Source organism: Globicephala melas, chromosome 6, assembly GCF_963455315.2.
Source record: "Globicephala melas chromosome 6, mGloMel1.2, whole genome shotgun sequence".
NCBI lineage: Eukaryota > Metazoa > Chordata > Mammalia > Artiodactyla > Delphinidae > Globicephala > Globicephala melas.
The window spans coordinates 35,233,824-35,249,868 of NC_083319.1; the positions used below are offsets into that span (position 1 = coordinate 35,233,824).

At 52.7% G+C, this 16,045-nt stretch overlaps 1 protein-coding gene across 1 annotated transcript in view; it reads left to right on the top strand.

Moving 5' to 3' along the window:
• The window catches only part of SHB (SH2 domain containing adaptor protein B), a 136,157-nt gene extending 126,969 nt beyond the window's left edge, over positions 1-9,188 (top strand). The window contains exon 6 of the mRNA XM_030884295.3: positions 6,341-9,188. Within this exon, the coding sequence (XP_030740155.1) occupies positions 6,341-6,524 (184 nt within the window). The 3' untranslated portion in view covers positions 6,525-9,188. The remainder of the gene's footprint in view (positions 1-6,340) is intronic.
• Positions 9,189-16,045: the final 6,857 nt, after the last annotated feature.

Consider the following 16,045-nt stretch of genomic DNA (forward strand, 5'->3'; position numbering starts at 1 on the left):
TGAGAATCATCCTGCAACCAATTGTTGAGGGCATTCAGGTGCCCAATTTCATCCTTCCTCTTCTCTTAACCGATCTGGCCTCAGGAATCTTTGCACAATGTAAGATTCAACTTTTTAATTAAAATAACCCACAAGAAGAGGAAGAGGGCTTCCCTGGTGGCGCAGTGGTTGAGAGTCTGCCTGCCGATGCAGGGAACACGGGTTCGTGCCCCGGTCCGGGAAGATCCCACATGCCGCGGAGCGGCTGGGAGCCTGTGCTCCGCAACAGGAGAGGCCACAACAATGAGAGGCCCACGTACCGCAAAAAAAAAAAGAAGAAGAAGAAGAAGAGGAAGAGATACAGCCACTTTGAGATCTGCTGGGCCCCAGAGCGGGGAGGGCCTGGGCCCTCAGGAAGATGTGGTTTTAGGAGGGAACTTGTGTCACATTCGTTTTGTTTATCTAGGCCTGGGCAGGGGGCACTGGCTGGCTCTGTACCCTTGAATGATTTCTTGTAGAATCCCAAGGAAAGAAAAAGGTTTGACCCATTCTTCTCTGTGGCTTGTGGCTTCCCTCAAGTGAGACTTCTCTTTCCAATTTGAGAGGCAGGTGCCTTTGTACCCCCTGCAGAGGTGACCCTCTAGGTTCTCCCCATGGCTCTGCCCCTCACTAAGCTGGCTCCTCCTGGGACCAATGCTGACCAGGCAAAGCAGCCACTGTGCCTGGCCTTGAAAGAGGCAACTTCTACCCAGCTTCTACTCAGGGGCCTGGTGGAGTCGCCACCAGCCTGCCCTCTGGAGCTTACAGTCCAGAGAGGAAGATGCTCGGGGCCTCATTTCCTTGGCTCAAAATAGACACTCACTAGATAGCTGCTGGGTGGATGGATGGACAGAATGAATGGAGTGCTCGGCTATGCGCCAGGCATGTGCTGAGGTCCCAAAGGGGAATAAGGCTTGACCTGCTGAGAAACGTCCCAGTGAACAGAGTTCCCGACCTCAGGAGCTCACAGAGCTGCAGGGACCTGGACACCTGGATCCGTCTGGTTGGGTGGCTGAGCAGGGGAAGATGAGGCTGCAGTGGTAGTGTCAGGGCCCTGAATGCTTACCACAGGCTTCAAAGTCAGACAGACACAGTGAAATCCTGGTCCCACCGTGTCCCGTGGGACAAGGCACACAACCTCCTTCAGCCTCAGTTTCCCCATCAGTAAACAACGGTAGTCACACCAAGCAACTTATCGACCTTGCTGTGGGCTTAAATGAGGTAACGTGTAGCAGTGGCTCAGCTCAGTGCCTGGTGCACAGTGGGGTTCGAGCATTCATTCTGCAGTGGCAGTGGGGAGCCCTGGACGGTTTCGAGCTGAGGGACAGTGTTCTGGGGCATCTCAGTGAAGAGAGCGGCTCCCCAACCACCTTTCAGTAGAGGGAAACCAGAGATCACCTCTGTGTGTGGTTTCCTGTAACCAGGTCCTACATGCTAGTCCCAAAGGGCAATTTCCTTGCCTTCTCCTGCATAAATATTATATGCAAGTATTTTTAAGTCACTTCATTGTGAAAAGAAGCGATTTAACATAACTATTACCCAAGATTCTTCATGAAATATGCATCAAGCAATTAGGTCTAAAAGCAAGAGGTGAGGCCTCGCACCCTGTTCGGGCCAGCAGCTGCAGGCTGAGTGATGTTTTATTAAAGCCCGTGATTATGAGACAAGGTGGGGTCTGTTATTAGGCCCAGCGCGCCAGGCACGTTTGATAATCCTGGTGATGAGGACGTGCTTTTTATGATGATAATGAGCCATTTGAACGCCCTGACAGCCACAGCACCCCCAGCCTCTACCAGCCTTACAAGACTCATTAGTCAGGTCACCCACTGGAGACACCCCTAATTGTGACTTAGCTCTTGCAAGATGTCCTATCAAAGGAGACGGGGCTGACACAGGAGCTTGGCAGGCGGTGGCCTGTCTGAGCTCCCCGGGGACCCATGCCTTCTCAGAAGCAATGATGGGAGGTGGCCTGGGACCCGGCCCACCTGGTCCTGGACGCGTGGGCCCCAGGTTCTTGCCATAACCACAGCTTACCTTGCTGTGTGCCTTGAGCCAGAGTGCTGCTCTCTCTGACCTGTTTCCTCCAGGGTACCCCAAGAGGGTGAAACGAGATGGTCCCCAGGTTGCTTCTTGCTCCAAAAGCAGTGTCCAGAGCACCGCAGCATCCCTGGGCATGCTGGTTATCTGATGCACCCTATCTTCTGCCTGGAAAATTTAATCCTTTCTCTTATTGTGCTGGATGTCGTCTTCTAAGTAGAGTTGGGAGTCTTTTTTTCTTTTTTTTAAATATAAATTTATTTACTTATTTATTTTGGCTGCATTGGGTCTTCGTTTACGCTTGCGGGCTTTCTCTGGTTGTGGTGAGCAGGGGCTACTCTTTGTTACGGTGCGTGGGCTTCTCGTTGCGGTGGCTTCTCTTGTTGCAGAGCACGGGCTCTGTAGTTGCGGCATGTGGGCTCAGTAGTTGTGGCGCACATGTGGGCTCAGTAGTTGTGGCGCACGGGCTTAATTGCTCCGCAGCATGTGGGATCTTCCCGGACCAGGGCTCGAACCCGTATCCGCTGCATTGGCAGGCAGATTCTTAACCACTGTGCCACCAGGGAAGCCCCCGAGTTGGGAGTCTTTAAAGCCATCCCTGGCAGCTGTTTTTAAATCTTCAACTGTTATTAGGTGGCACCTTGCTCGTGGGGACCTTGTGACCCATCAGCGTGTATCACTGCCGCACACCCCGTAGCTATGTGTTGACAAGGCTCTGCCTGACCTTTGCATAAGTCCGGGTTTGATAGATTATCTCAGAAAGAAATCCTGCTTACCTCGCAGGGCCCACCAACTCCGTGTGATGGTCCCTCCGTGGTTGGGGACTCTGCCGGTCAGGACACACTGTCCCCAATCCCCAGGATGGCCTTTCACTGCTAGCCCCTGTGCTGCTCTGACCCATCATCAGCCCTGCAGGGTGGGTGTCGTGGGGACTGAGGCTTGGAGTCAAGGAGTCACTTGTTCAGGCTCTGATGCCTCTCGCCCACCACGCGCCTGGCCTCACATGGAGTGTTGGGGGCTAACTAGGGCTCTCTCCTGGAGCTGGACAGCACTGAGGTCAGGAGCGTGGGCTCTGGGAAAGGCCCACCAGGGAAGGAAGCAGCATCGCCACTGCTGATTGCTGTGGGACCCTGGGTCAGCCACCTCCCATTTGAGTCTCAGTGCTTAGCACATGGCCTGGCTCACAGGAAGTACCCAGGACACATCAGCCTGAGGGCCATCCGGACCAGTACCCTGTGACAGCGGCACTCCGTGGGCAGCAGTGGAAGGGAGTGGGGCATGAAGCTGCCTCGACCCCTTCCTGCAGGAAGCCCTCACCGTGTGGGCAGCAGATTATGCTCATACACATGGAATCCAGGACCTTAGGCCCAGAAGCACCCTCAGAGGCCATCCAGTTAGTCTCCCCATGGATCCAGTGGGGGCAGGGAATGAGCCCAGTACGGCCCAAGGAGAGCCTCAGGTCCAGAGAACCAGAGGGTGCAGTGCGTGAGCCCAGGGGGAAGGGCCGTTCCTGCCAGGGCTGCAGGGTGAGGGCCAGCTCTCCCTCTGCCGGGAATGGTCAGGCCCTGGACTCAGGGGTCACGGGCCTGAGTTCTCTGCCTTGGGCTCCGAACTTTGTAACCGCCTGCCCCCTCAGTACAGCCCAGCTCAGGGTTATAAACTAGTGTGTACTGAAATACGAGCGTCAGAAGAACAAACAGTGGGCCTGGAGAGTCAGGAGGGACTGCAGGAAGGTACCAGCGGCTGCCTGTGCCTGTTGAGGTGGAGGCGTTAGTGTGGAGTTCCTAACATCTGGTGACCTCTCAAGCCCTCAGCCTGGGAACAGAGGAGCTTCAGCTTCTGTCTCTGGCTCTGTCCTCTGTTACCACCATCCCTGCCCACTTCCCTCACTGAATATTTTAAGAAAAACTGGTGTGAAAATACCCCATTAACCCGTATGAGTTATTTCCTTTAACCTCCTTAGAAATTAAATCAGCTCCCCCTGCAACTTCGTACCTGCAGTGCCATCAGAGCTTTGGCGTTCAGACCAGCTCACAACTGGTTGCTGTGATCTAACACATCCTGCGCTTTGCAGCCCCAGCTGTAGACTGTGGTACATAAAGCCCAAAATATCACCCCACACAGAGGGCATGACATGTCCAAGGCCACACACACCCGCCCATGTCACTCACCTGCAGCTCCAGCTCTGCTGTCTCCCATACACACCCCTTCTCCAGGCAAGGCTGAGCACGTGGCCTCCAAGAATGCAAAGCTTTTTAACTGTCCCCGGTTTTCTTAGCCACACAATTTCAGCCCTGCATTCAAGCAATTACAGCCCTTTCCAGGCCAGCACAGATTTGCCATCTCTCCATGGATGTGGGTAGCAGGTAGCGGAGTCTTCACTCAGAGGGAGTTGCACGTTTTTTCACTTAAGGCACGCACCAGTTCCTTTCTAACAGCTTAAGCAAGTGTGCCTCCTGCTTCTAGATGTGACAAGGCAATTCTCCAATGAAATGACCCTTCACTGAGGAGCAGAACTTGCCACAGGCTGTGTAATTAGAACATTGTCAGCCTTAAAAAATCTTGATTTAAATTTCAGTTCTTTACAGGAATTATTCTCTCTTGAAACATAATTGCACTCCGAACGATTTCCTTTAAGCTAAGGGTGACATCTCTAAATACGTTATTATGAGCAGCTGTATTGCTCAGTGCTTGCACTTCATTAAGCATTTGCTCTGTCCATTTGAAAATGGTCCTGGAGTCCAAATTGACGCATTAATAGAGCAGGCGCCGGTAAGCGTGTGGAACCCGGTCCTGGATGGAAGAGATGTGGGAACAGCTGAAGCAAGAAGAATCAAAGCTCAGAAGGACTACAAACTGCAAACCTGTGTCCACACGGAGCTCTCGGCCTTGCCTGGGGTGGGCCTGGTCTCCTAGGAGCCGGGCCTCTAGGGCTGCTCACAAGTTATCGGTGCCCAAGGATGGGCTCTGGAGAAGGCGCAGGAGGTCAGAGCCCCAGCTTTCTCACTAAGTGACACACCCTCAGTAAATTTGGACTGTGCTTTGGAAACCAAGCATCCACAAGTGTGGTGGCTAAATCTTGGAGCTGAGTGAGCAGGGAAAGGGCAGCCTGAGCACAGGCAGGTTGATGGAGGGGTTAGTGACCCGATGTGGCCAGAGTCCTGGGTGGGAGGCAGGAGAGGTCTGCTAGGGCCGGGTGGAAACAACACCCCACCCAGCATGCTGGTGCAGCTGGCAAGCCGCGAGGGTCACGGACATAGGGCTCTGCTCTGACCTCCGAGGAACCCACCCACTACCCATTTCGGAGGATGCCGAGCATGGTGGGCACAGAGCCTGCGCACTCCTCTGGAGCTCTCAGGGGAATTGAGAAGATGGACAAGTAATCACAGTTCAGGAAGGCAAGTGCTGATGGAGGCGTTATATCCTCGGTGCAGCTGGAAGAAGGAAGGAGCTCTGCCAGTGGGAACCTGGAAGACTTCCTGGCAGAGGAAACACTACACCTGGGCCTTGGAGAAGGAGGCAGGCAGGGTTTACTGAGCAGAGAGAGGAAGTGCAGACAGGAGAGTGCCTGCGTTGGGGCAAAGCCGGGGAGCACACATTCTCCCTAGATTCTATTGGCTTAAACTAGTCACGTGACTACAGTGGATACAAGGGAGGCTGGGAAATGTAGTCCCTGGCTTGGCAGTTCCATAGTACTGAAGAGAGAGCATCAGTTTTTGGAAAACAGCTCGCCTGTCATCCTGCCACACTCTGTTTCCTAATCTGTAAAGTGGGGGTGATGACCCCTGTCCTGCCTACTTGTCAGGGCATTGGGGACTTAAACATTGTGCCTGCCAGGCAAGGCTTAAATTTTCATCTACATCAGTAATAGGAAGAGGGGCCAAGTTTGGGGGTTTCTTTGTTTTCCTGAGGAAGTCCCTCAAAGCTCCCGAGGTCGAAAGACTCTCCTGCAGTGTTTGCTGCTGATTCCCTGTCTGCTGCTGGGATTGAGGGGGCTCTTAGGTGCAGCTGCATTTCAGCCGGTCCTGGGCTCTGTTCCTGGCTGGGAGAGGTGCAGCTCAAGTCTGCTTCTTGGCTGGGATCTCTTCTGTCCCGGGCAGCAAGGAATCTTCACACCTTAGCAGGAATATGGCCAGAGGGAGAGTTCTCTCGGATAATGAGTGTGAATTCGTGACACACCTCGGTTCAGAGCAAAAGTGAGTAGCTCTATGGGAATTGCTTTCCTGATTGATCTTGGGCCTTCGTCACTCTGCACATCCTAATAATCTCTGCGCTTTGTTCACAGGAGCAACCAGGGCTTCATGCACATGAAACTGGCCAAAACCAAAGAGAAATACGTCCTGGGTCAGAACAGCCCCCCGTTCGACAGTGTCCCAGAAGTCATCCACTACTACACCACCAGAAAGCTGCCCATCAAAGGGGCCGAGCACTTGTCCCTCCTCTACCCCGTGGCTGTGCGGACCCTGTGAGCCCCTCCCTGCCCTGCGACAGGGCCCAGACGTGGAGGAGCCGGTGGCCCCTGCCGACCCGCCCGGCCGCTGTTGCCAGCCGTGTCCAGTTTGTGTCGTGTGTATGGTACTAGCACACCACTGCATGTCTCTAGAATGCTGTTGCCACTCATGGGGGCTGGAGAAGGCCTGGATAAAGACTGAGGGACGGCCAGCCCGCCACCGCAGCCCCCTCCCCCAACCCCTCTTCGAGTTTCTGTGAATTAAAATATTTGCAAATCCAAAGAGATGCCTTCCAGGATGAACAAAGGAGAGCAGCTCCGAGGGGCGGGGCGGGAGCTCCCGGGGTTGCGGCTCTTTGTTCTCCAGCCGTCAGGAATTCACACCTGTGTACGGGGTGCAGTTTTCCCACCGGGGCCCCGCTGGTGCTGGGAGCCAAATGCTGGTGCTTTGAGAGCCCTGAAGGCCCTGGGAATCCCGCCTCCCCTCTGGTGTGTGTGTGTCAGCGTGTGTGTGCGAGTGTGAGCACATACGTGGGAGAACATGGCCACACACAGATATAAGCCCACTAATCCACTTTTAGTCATTCAGTGTAATCATTAGGAGATCTCCAAGGAATCATTGTGCGGTCAAAAAAAGGATTCAATTATTTATGAATAGGCTGTGTAAATAAAATAGTCATTTAATATATATTCTTATCCCTTTTTTTAATATACTGCAGTGGGTCTCTGGGGGGGCCAGTGCTTACCTGCGGGTTTCGTCCCCAGAGCAAGGTGTGTCCCCTCTGGGCACGCGGGAAGGAGGCAGAGCCCCCAGCTCAGGGCTGAGGCAGCCGCTGGGGCAGAGGGATTTGCTTTGCCCCCTGAGAGTCAAGCTGCAGGAAGGGGCATTCAGGCTCCAGCAATGGTAGCCTCAATTGTTGACTCAGCACCCACGCTCCCCCTTCTGCCTACAGCAATGCAGTGATGGCAGGTCTGTGTTAACCCCTCAGGTGCACAGCACCCAGCAGTGCACAAAGGGCTCTCCCCATTAACTGGGGTCACTGCTACCCTGTGAGGCATTTAACATGTGGGGAAAAGGAGGCTCAGAGAGGGAAAGTAGCTTGTCTAAGTTAACACAGCCCATAAGCAGAGGATGCTCTAGAGCCAGTGCTTTGGCTCTACATGGCCTTGCTGTCACCCTGGGAGAAGGCAAATCCTGACCTCTCAGGGGACATGGAGCCGGAGCTCCTGGTCGTCCGCACTGCCTCCATACAGACAAGAACACCCGCACACACACTCCCACACTCCACCCCTATCTAGCCCCTGCCCTTGACAGGAGCGGGAGTCTTGCTCACATAGCGCAGACCCTCAGTGAGATTGCTGTTACTCAGTTCCCCTTCCTTTCCCCCCCACCCACCTACCACCGCACCATGCATGTTAAATGCAGTGGAAGAAAGAGAAGAATCCCACCCAGCAGCATGAAAGGCATGGCTTCCATCCACTGAAGGAGGTGCAAGGGATCCAGAGAGAGCACAAGTGTCAGCGCCTTCGCCAAGCACACGTCAGTCTGCCTGCCAGTGGTCTGAGCACAATGGAATTTCGGTGACCATCGTCCCCAGCAGGAGGGGGCTGAACCGAGTTTGAACATCACCAGCACTGCCAGGCCTTCCACGATGCTTCAGACTCACCGTTCACATTAGAGACAGAGGCCCAGCAAGGAGAGAGGACTTGCCCCGGCCGCCTGTCAAGCCAGGGCAGGGCAGGACTAGAATCCGTGCCCCTGTAGGTGGCTGCTGTGGACTTTAGTGGGTTGTGGCCAAAGCTGTTTCCTTGGCATCTGCTTCCTGCCCAGTCCAGCTCTTGGCTCAGCCTCCCGAGTCCTCGTCTCAGTCCGGGCAGCCCAAGACCCTCCCATCCATGGATCCCACAGGCCCGTCCACCTCATGGTTGCCTCGTTGCCTGTGGCCTGGGTCTAGTCTCCAAAGCCTCAGTCCTGACCTTTTACCCGCTTTGCGTTTTCCGAAACATCCTTTAAGGCAGGAGTACCTGGAATGGTTCACGCTTTCCTCTTTATTTATTTATTTTTCTGGTGAGTGAGAAGATGAGTGAGGAGTTGACACTTATCCAAACAGAGGTGCCGAAGGAGACTGGATCCCAAGGATCCAGTTAGACGTTGGGGACGAGGAAGGCAGCCTGTGGAGCCGGGGGTGGGGTGGATTTTGCATTAGTGCCTCGTCCTCCAGCAAGTGCAGATTCCCACATGGCCCTTCCTGAGGCTGTAGGTGGGGCAGTGCAGGAGCCCACGACCCTTCTCAGTGGACAGTCTTCAGAGCAGACCTCTCCTCAGAAGAGGCTCTGCCTGTGGTCTGAGGAAAACCGAGGCTGCTTCGCCCTTTGGTCTTGCCTTTGCTCTTTTAAGGGATTCCTGGGCCCTCCCTCCTTCCCCTGCCTTCGTCTTCCTGAAGTTTCCCTGGGAGGCCCAACCGGCAGCTCCCCATGGGGACTGAGGCCGGCAGAGGAGCCAGCTTACAGGATGGGAGCTGCTAAAAGGAATTTTTTTCCTTAATTTTATGAACCTCTCCCTCTTCTTCCTCTAATTGTGACCGTTTCCTCTGTCGGCGTGTATTCATGTTTTCTTGGACATCTAACAATTGAAACAGCTTTTCCCTTTCAGAAACACTCACATTCAGGTTACTGGCGTTGGTTGGGGTTTTGTTTTGGCTTTTTTTTTTTTCATCTGCTGCCAATTAATGGGGGAAAAAATGAGCTGGATTTCTTTGAGGGAAAAAAAAAAAGCTCCCTGCCACACAATATCTCGCCTCAGCATTTTGTCTCAGAACACAACCTCTAGCCCCTAACAGGCTGCGTTGCTCAGAGCCACAGGACTGTCGGGCTTTTTCCCTTCTTTCCCTCCATCGCTGGCTTCATTATTGACCATAATGCCCCGACCACTTCAGCAGTAATGTCCTTGAGCACTGAGGAGTCAGGGCCTTTTGGGCAGTACCCCGCCCGCCCCAGAACAAGATGACAGCCCAGAAAGAAAGGAGGCTTTGTGGGGAGAGATGGCCCACCTGCCTGTCAGGAGAGAGGCTCACAGAGCACCTCTTCTAAAGAAAATGGTGAAAAGGCTCCTCTTCAGGAAATTCAGCCAATCCCAGCTGAGCTGTGCCTCCCCTCCCAGGGCAGTTCCAGGCTGGTGCCCCTCAGTGGCCAGTGGGTTAGCAGAGGGGAATCATGATGTAACTTCCAGGAAGGGCCTGGCATCAACAGGTGGCGCCCTTGGCAGACGCTCTGCTTCTCCTACTGTCACAGGACCCGGAGATTGCCTTTTTAAGATTTGGAACACCGAGCTCTGGCTGGCTTCAGGGAAGTGCTTGCTGTCACTTGACCAAGGGCCCAGCAGGGACAGACATCCGGGCTTGCCATGTGCTCTCACAGGCCCCAGGGACAGTGCGTGCAAAAGTGGGCAGACAGGGCAGGCTGGCGTTTGGAGTTGGCCCGTCGATGCTCATGAAGGGTCCTGGCTGGATCAGATGGTCATCCATCCAGCAAACCGATGCCTTCCAGAATCGATTACCAGCAAAGACAAATGGGGCAAGTTGTCCGGTGGAGCCAGCACAGCCCAGGGCTGTAGATGCAGGAGCACCTTCCAGAACCCCCCAGAGACCCACTCAGGTATCCCCTAGGCACTGACAGCACCCAGCCCCTCCCCTCTCCTCAGGGCTGTTGTGTCACTGCCAGGAGCCTTGGGACTGCCACCTACTGCGAAAAAGTGTCCTGTAAAGATCTACTGATACAATAATTCTGTGCGATAAGCTGTATAATGTATATTTAATGTGAAGCTTTTAATATACAAGTGTCTTGTTTAAATGTACCTCACTGAGCACGCATGTTTTATTTCCTTAAAATGCAAACGTGTGCCCCAGGATCTAGTTTGATTGCCGCCTTCTCGCAGAAGCTGAAGTTCTGCCATCATCCCCCAAAGGTGGATCTTACAAGAAGAAGGAACCTTCCTGCTTCCTAATTAGGAGGAAGCTAGAGCCCTAGTGAGCTTGTTAAATGGAAACACATTAATTTGTTCAGCAAACATTTGTTGAGTGCCTACCCATCCTTGGGCCTGGTGGATACAGAGGAGAATAGGACCCAACCCCTACCCTCAGGAAGTTTCCAGTGTGGCGGAAAAACAAACAGGCAACTACACGTGATGTAATGACAGGGGCCGTGCACGCCCAGATGAGGGGGAGTTGAATCTGCTTGCAGCTGAGTAACAAGTTGGGCCTTGGCGGATGAGTGAGGAGCCTGGAAGCCTGGTGTTCCCGGCAGAGGTAACAGGTGGGGGGATGATCGGGGGAGTCAAATAGGCCTGGTGTGGCACAGCCTGCATGGTAGGAGATGGCAAGGTCTCTGGGCCTCCAAAGGCTTCATCCGGTGGAGGCAGAAGAACAGAGCAGGGCAAGGGGAGGGGCGTTCATCCCCTTGTGGCAGGAAGCCATTTTTGGTCTCCCTGAAGACTAGGAGATGCTGGCCTGTTTCCTGGAGAGCGGCAGGCAGGGCGTGACGGGCACACTGTTTCCCATTGTGTGCCCTCATGCCATCATCATGATGATGTCCTTATGCAGCCTGAGCAGGACGGTCTGCAGCCCAAGCCCCTTCCTCACACACAGGTCGGCACCTGAGGAGGCATAGGGACCCCCGGCTCGCCTGGAAGCCTGCTCTGGAGTGGAGGCCGACCCCCACCTGGCCCTGGAGGAACTCACTGCCTCTCCCTCTCTCCCAAGGTTGTGGCCCGCTGTGCCCCAGTGGGCCTCTTCCTCCCCCACTACCCCCAAGTCTCAGGCTTCGATTCCATATTCCAGTGACCCAGACAGAATCCATACCTCCAACTCCTAAGCCCCTCAGAGCACACCCCCCACCACAGCGCACACACACACACATGCACACACACACACACACACATGCGCGCGCACACACACGCACACACACGGCTCCCTGTTCAAGGGACGGCAAAGCCCTGGCATGTTCCTGGGCCCACCAGGCCGATGCCAGTGCTCTGTGACCAGGAATATTTCCTGAAGAGAGGAGAAAAATGTCTCTAGTGGTCACTTTTATGTTTGGGACAGTTTTTTATTTCCGTTTTGGTTCAATTTAACAAACACGGAGCATGAAACAGGGCCTGGAACGAGCTGGTGACCTGGAGCAGGAAGCTGAGCACAGGAAACATCTTCCTCAACTAGTCGACAGGAAGTGGTGGACGACCTGCCCTCCCTCATCTATGCACAGAGACCAAGCGGCGTGGGCCAGAAACTGAGGTTCAGAGAGGGATAGGAGGTTGCTCAAAGACACACAGCAAGTCCATCTCCACATACCACCAGTGCTTGAGGGTGGCCAGCTCAGAGGGTTACCTTGGCCAGTGCAGCAGCTCTGGGAAGACTGGGGTAGGGGTGGGGATTCTTCTAGGACAGAGTTTATGAAGCAGTTCCTTCTCTCTTGCTCCCTCCTGAGTGGGAGCGTCCCAGCCTGCAGTGACTAGTATCATCTCTGGCTTTAGGGGACAGTTTTGAAGGGGCCATGATCTGACTGGGTGGCAGGATGTCACCAGTGTGGTTCTGGCGCCCTCACGTGGTTATCTTCAGCATTGCAGCCAGTCTCAGTGGGAGGGGAAGGCAGCTCTTAAGTCACTTGGCCTGTTACACAGACAGAAACTGAAGCCCAGGCTCATATCCTAACTCCATCCTTTCCAGCTGTGTGACGTGGGCAATGTGCAAAAAGCCTCCATTTCCTCCACCGTAAAATGGCACGAGAAGTGACCTCACGGGTTATTGCAAAGATTACACGCAGCCTTGGATGAACGCCCTTCGCGTGCCTGAGTTTTCGTCAAACTTCAGACAACGTCAGCTACGATGAGAACAAGGTGAGCTTTCATAGGAAAGGCAGGGGTCATTACAGCCACAGGATTTCAAAGGAAAGAGGGCCTGGGGTTCCAGGAAGGCTGGGGCATTTTAGGAGGTGAAAGAGGAGTCCACTTTACAAATTAAAAATGCCCCAGCTCTATTGAACATCATGAAGGATCAGCGTTCAAGATCCTTTTCCTCTCCAGACTGAAGTCCAGAGTGGCTCTCTCCATTCCCCTACCACGGCATCTTCTGCTGCCCCATCTTTATTTATTTAAATTAATGCTAACATACTAGACTATTTAAATAATAAGCAGGTGTTGTGTTTACTATTTAAATAATTGTTACATCTGTTTATTTCAATATTAAACCTATTTATTGTCTTTATTGTTTAAGCATCAAATCCATGCAGTGTCTTTACTGTTTAAATATTAAACACATATCATGTTCATTATTTGTCTGTCTCCATCCACTAGAATGTAGACTCCATACAAGCAGGGGTCTAGGAGAGCTCCTGGCACATAGCGGGTGCTCAACAAGTATTTGTTAAATGATTTAACAATGGTAACAGTTCCCACTTACAGCGGGCTTACTGTGTGTGCCCTACACATCGTGCACACACCGGTCCCCCACCATGAGAGCAGGTGAGAAACTGAGGCTTAGAAGGTGAAGTGGTTGCTGGGAAAAGCATTAGTTCAGTTTAGTGGTGGGGGCCCTGCGTTCCTACTCTGTACCTCACACCCCAGAGGACAGTCACAGCCCAAAGGTTAGCAGGATCGAGAGGGAACTACAGAGTCCCTTCTTCCCAGAACAAAAGAGAAGGGTGACATTTAGAGGTTTGGGTGACATATTCCCTGAGCCTCCATTGCCCCCTCCACGCCCCCCATGTGAAGGAGAATGAGCATCCGTCGTGCTGGGTCTGCCATCGGGAAAGCCTCCCTCAGGGAGACAGAAGGTGGGTTCGGGAAGGATCCTCATTCTGAAGTGGGGATATTGAGGCTCTGAGAGGGGGAGAGCTTTGCCCCAGGTACAAAACCAGGAAGTGGTGGTTCTAGGATTCAAACCCAGGTCTGCTGACCTTGCAACATGCCACGTCTAGTTCAGTGCATCCTACCTTTGCCTCGTCATATAGTTCACGTGGGCCTCTTGTAAATTACAAATTCCTAAGCCCTTCTGGGAGATTTTGAGTCAGTAGGTCTTGGGTGGGCACCAGGAACCTGTGTTGGTAACAAGTTCCTCAGGTGCCTTATGATTAGAGAGTCCTGTGTAAAGGGCCAGTCTCCCCACTGCCCTGCAGCTCACCATCCACAGATCCTTCCCCAAGGGCCAGGCACCAGTTCTCAGCAGTGCTTCTGTTCTCAAAAATGGTGGAGGTGGTGCAGTCCCAGCCTCACCTCTTGATACATACTCAGCTCAAGCAGGTCACAGGACTTCCCTGAGCACACAAATGATGTGTAAACCAGAGGGAATAACTATCAAGTAACTGCTTGGAAGACCCAAAGACTATTGTGCAAATGTTTGATGTTGTTTTATTGACTCAGCCCTTGCTAGATAAAAATGTGTTTGTATTTCACAAGTATGTGTCACTTAGATACCAAGTAAAGTGTCCCAGGATCCCACCCAGAGGTCAGCAATTGTTCTGAGCCCTGAGAGCTACCAGGGGGCCTAGGCTCTGCCCGTAGGTGTGCCTGGGACAAAGGCAAAGTTGGGGAACAGGAATGAGGTCAGGGAGAATGAGAAACCTGGTGTCTCCTTCCTTACATACGTCCTCCCATCCCATGCTTCTTCTGGAGCCCACCTTGTTTTAAGTCCTAGTCATGCTTTATGGGCCACCTCTTCCAGGTAGCCTTCCCTGATTGCAGCTAGTGCATTTTCGTTCTTCTCTGTGCACTCACAGCACTTGGTATATGTCTGTTTCAAGCCCTGATCATTTCTCCTTAGGACTAGACCCCAGTTTCCTCTCTGGGCTGCAGGCTTATTCACGCATACATTCCTGAGCCCTGCAGCTCCCTGGGTTTCAAACTTTAGGTTACTATTATGGGTCAGGGTATCAGTTTAGAACTGTTGCTTCCCAAAGAGTTTGAGAAGAACTGCCTGAGGCTTGTGTTGGAGCTAGAGAGGCCAACTGGCCTCTCTCCCGGAAATTCTGACTTCATAGTAGGTCTGCTAGAATCTAGCTTTTCAATCTGTAAAGTGCATACGAGTCACAAAGGATAGCACTGTGGGGCAGCTCTGTGTCAGGTAGTTAGGTCAGGAAAAGCAGCAAGAAGCCTCTGTGTAAGCTGAGCAATGAAGGGTGAACAGGACTTTGCCATGAAGCAGGCAGAGCCTTTGAGGCACAGAGGACATTGTAAAAGAATGCAGGGATGTGAACCAGCAGTGGCTGGCCTGTGGCTGGAGCCTGGGGGTGTGAAGGGGAGTGGCTGAAAAGGGAAAGGAAGGTCACTGACCCCTTGCTAGGGAAAGACTGCTGGTGACCTTATCTGGGCAGAGCCACTCACAGTAGCCAAGGCTCCACCGATTACAGCTTGCGTAAAGCTGTTTTTGTGGACATAAGGGCCCACGGAGCCTGAGTGCACTAGACAAGTTTCTAGAAAGCATTTTGGTGGGAGGGGGAGGGGGAGTAGAGGGTGCTTAAGCAAAGATCCAACAGCAACAATCCCATGGCCGTTTTCCTAAGAACCCAGACCCTCTCCACCAGCATTTTATTGGGGCAAACACCCTTTTTGCCAAGCCCTGAGCTGGAGGGTCAGAACCAACTCAGATAGCTCTGCCCTAGTAGGAAAGGGAGACACCTTCACAAATGATTATAACATAAGCAGATATTAGAGGTGCCCCAAACTTTGTGCTATGGGAAGGCAAAGGCTATGGGAAGGCAAAGAGCAACCAAGTTAGCCCAGGTTAATCAGAGAATGCTTTTCAGGGGAGAAGGCAAAGGACCTTGAAGGCGTAACATGTTTGATTGCTGACAGTCAGTGGTGAAAGGGGGGGAAGGTCTAAGGAACAAGGATTTGCAAAACATTGAGAGACTGTGCATGGCTGAAGCACAGAATGTAGCTGGAGACGAGGTGAACAGATTAGGTAGAGGGGCCAGGACATCGAGAGCCCGCGAGCCAAGTTAAGGAGTTTGGATTTGTTGAAGAGGCAAGAGGGAACACGTGGAAGATTTTAAGCTGAGGACTGAGATGATCAAAACTGAGTTAGAGGATGTTATCCGACAGCTGATATGGAGGCTGGAGGTATGGAAAACAGTTTAAGAGACTGAAGAATGAATAAAACAATGGGTGGATGAGGACAGAAAAATGAAAGGATAACTTTATGATGAATCGTGAATCAGAAAATAGAGGTTTTTGATCTCCAACATTCATATGCCCAAGAAGAGCCAATTAAGGACCTGGGAGGTTTCTGACGAGGAACTAAGAGCTGGAGGAGCAGAGGCCAGTGCTGTGACCTGCAGCATAAAAGAAACGGACTGGCTCAGCTCCAGACATGCGTATGCCTGTCAACCTGGGATTCCCCTACTCTTTCAAGTCTGTTGTGCCCCGATTGTGTGTTTAATTTCAATCTTTCCTCCTCTTCGGGTTTTACCACAGGAGAATAACCTCTCTATTCTAATCTGAAATGAATTATTTATGCTTATGAACATGCTGGATGCCTGCCTGATTTATTT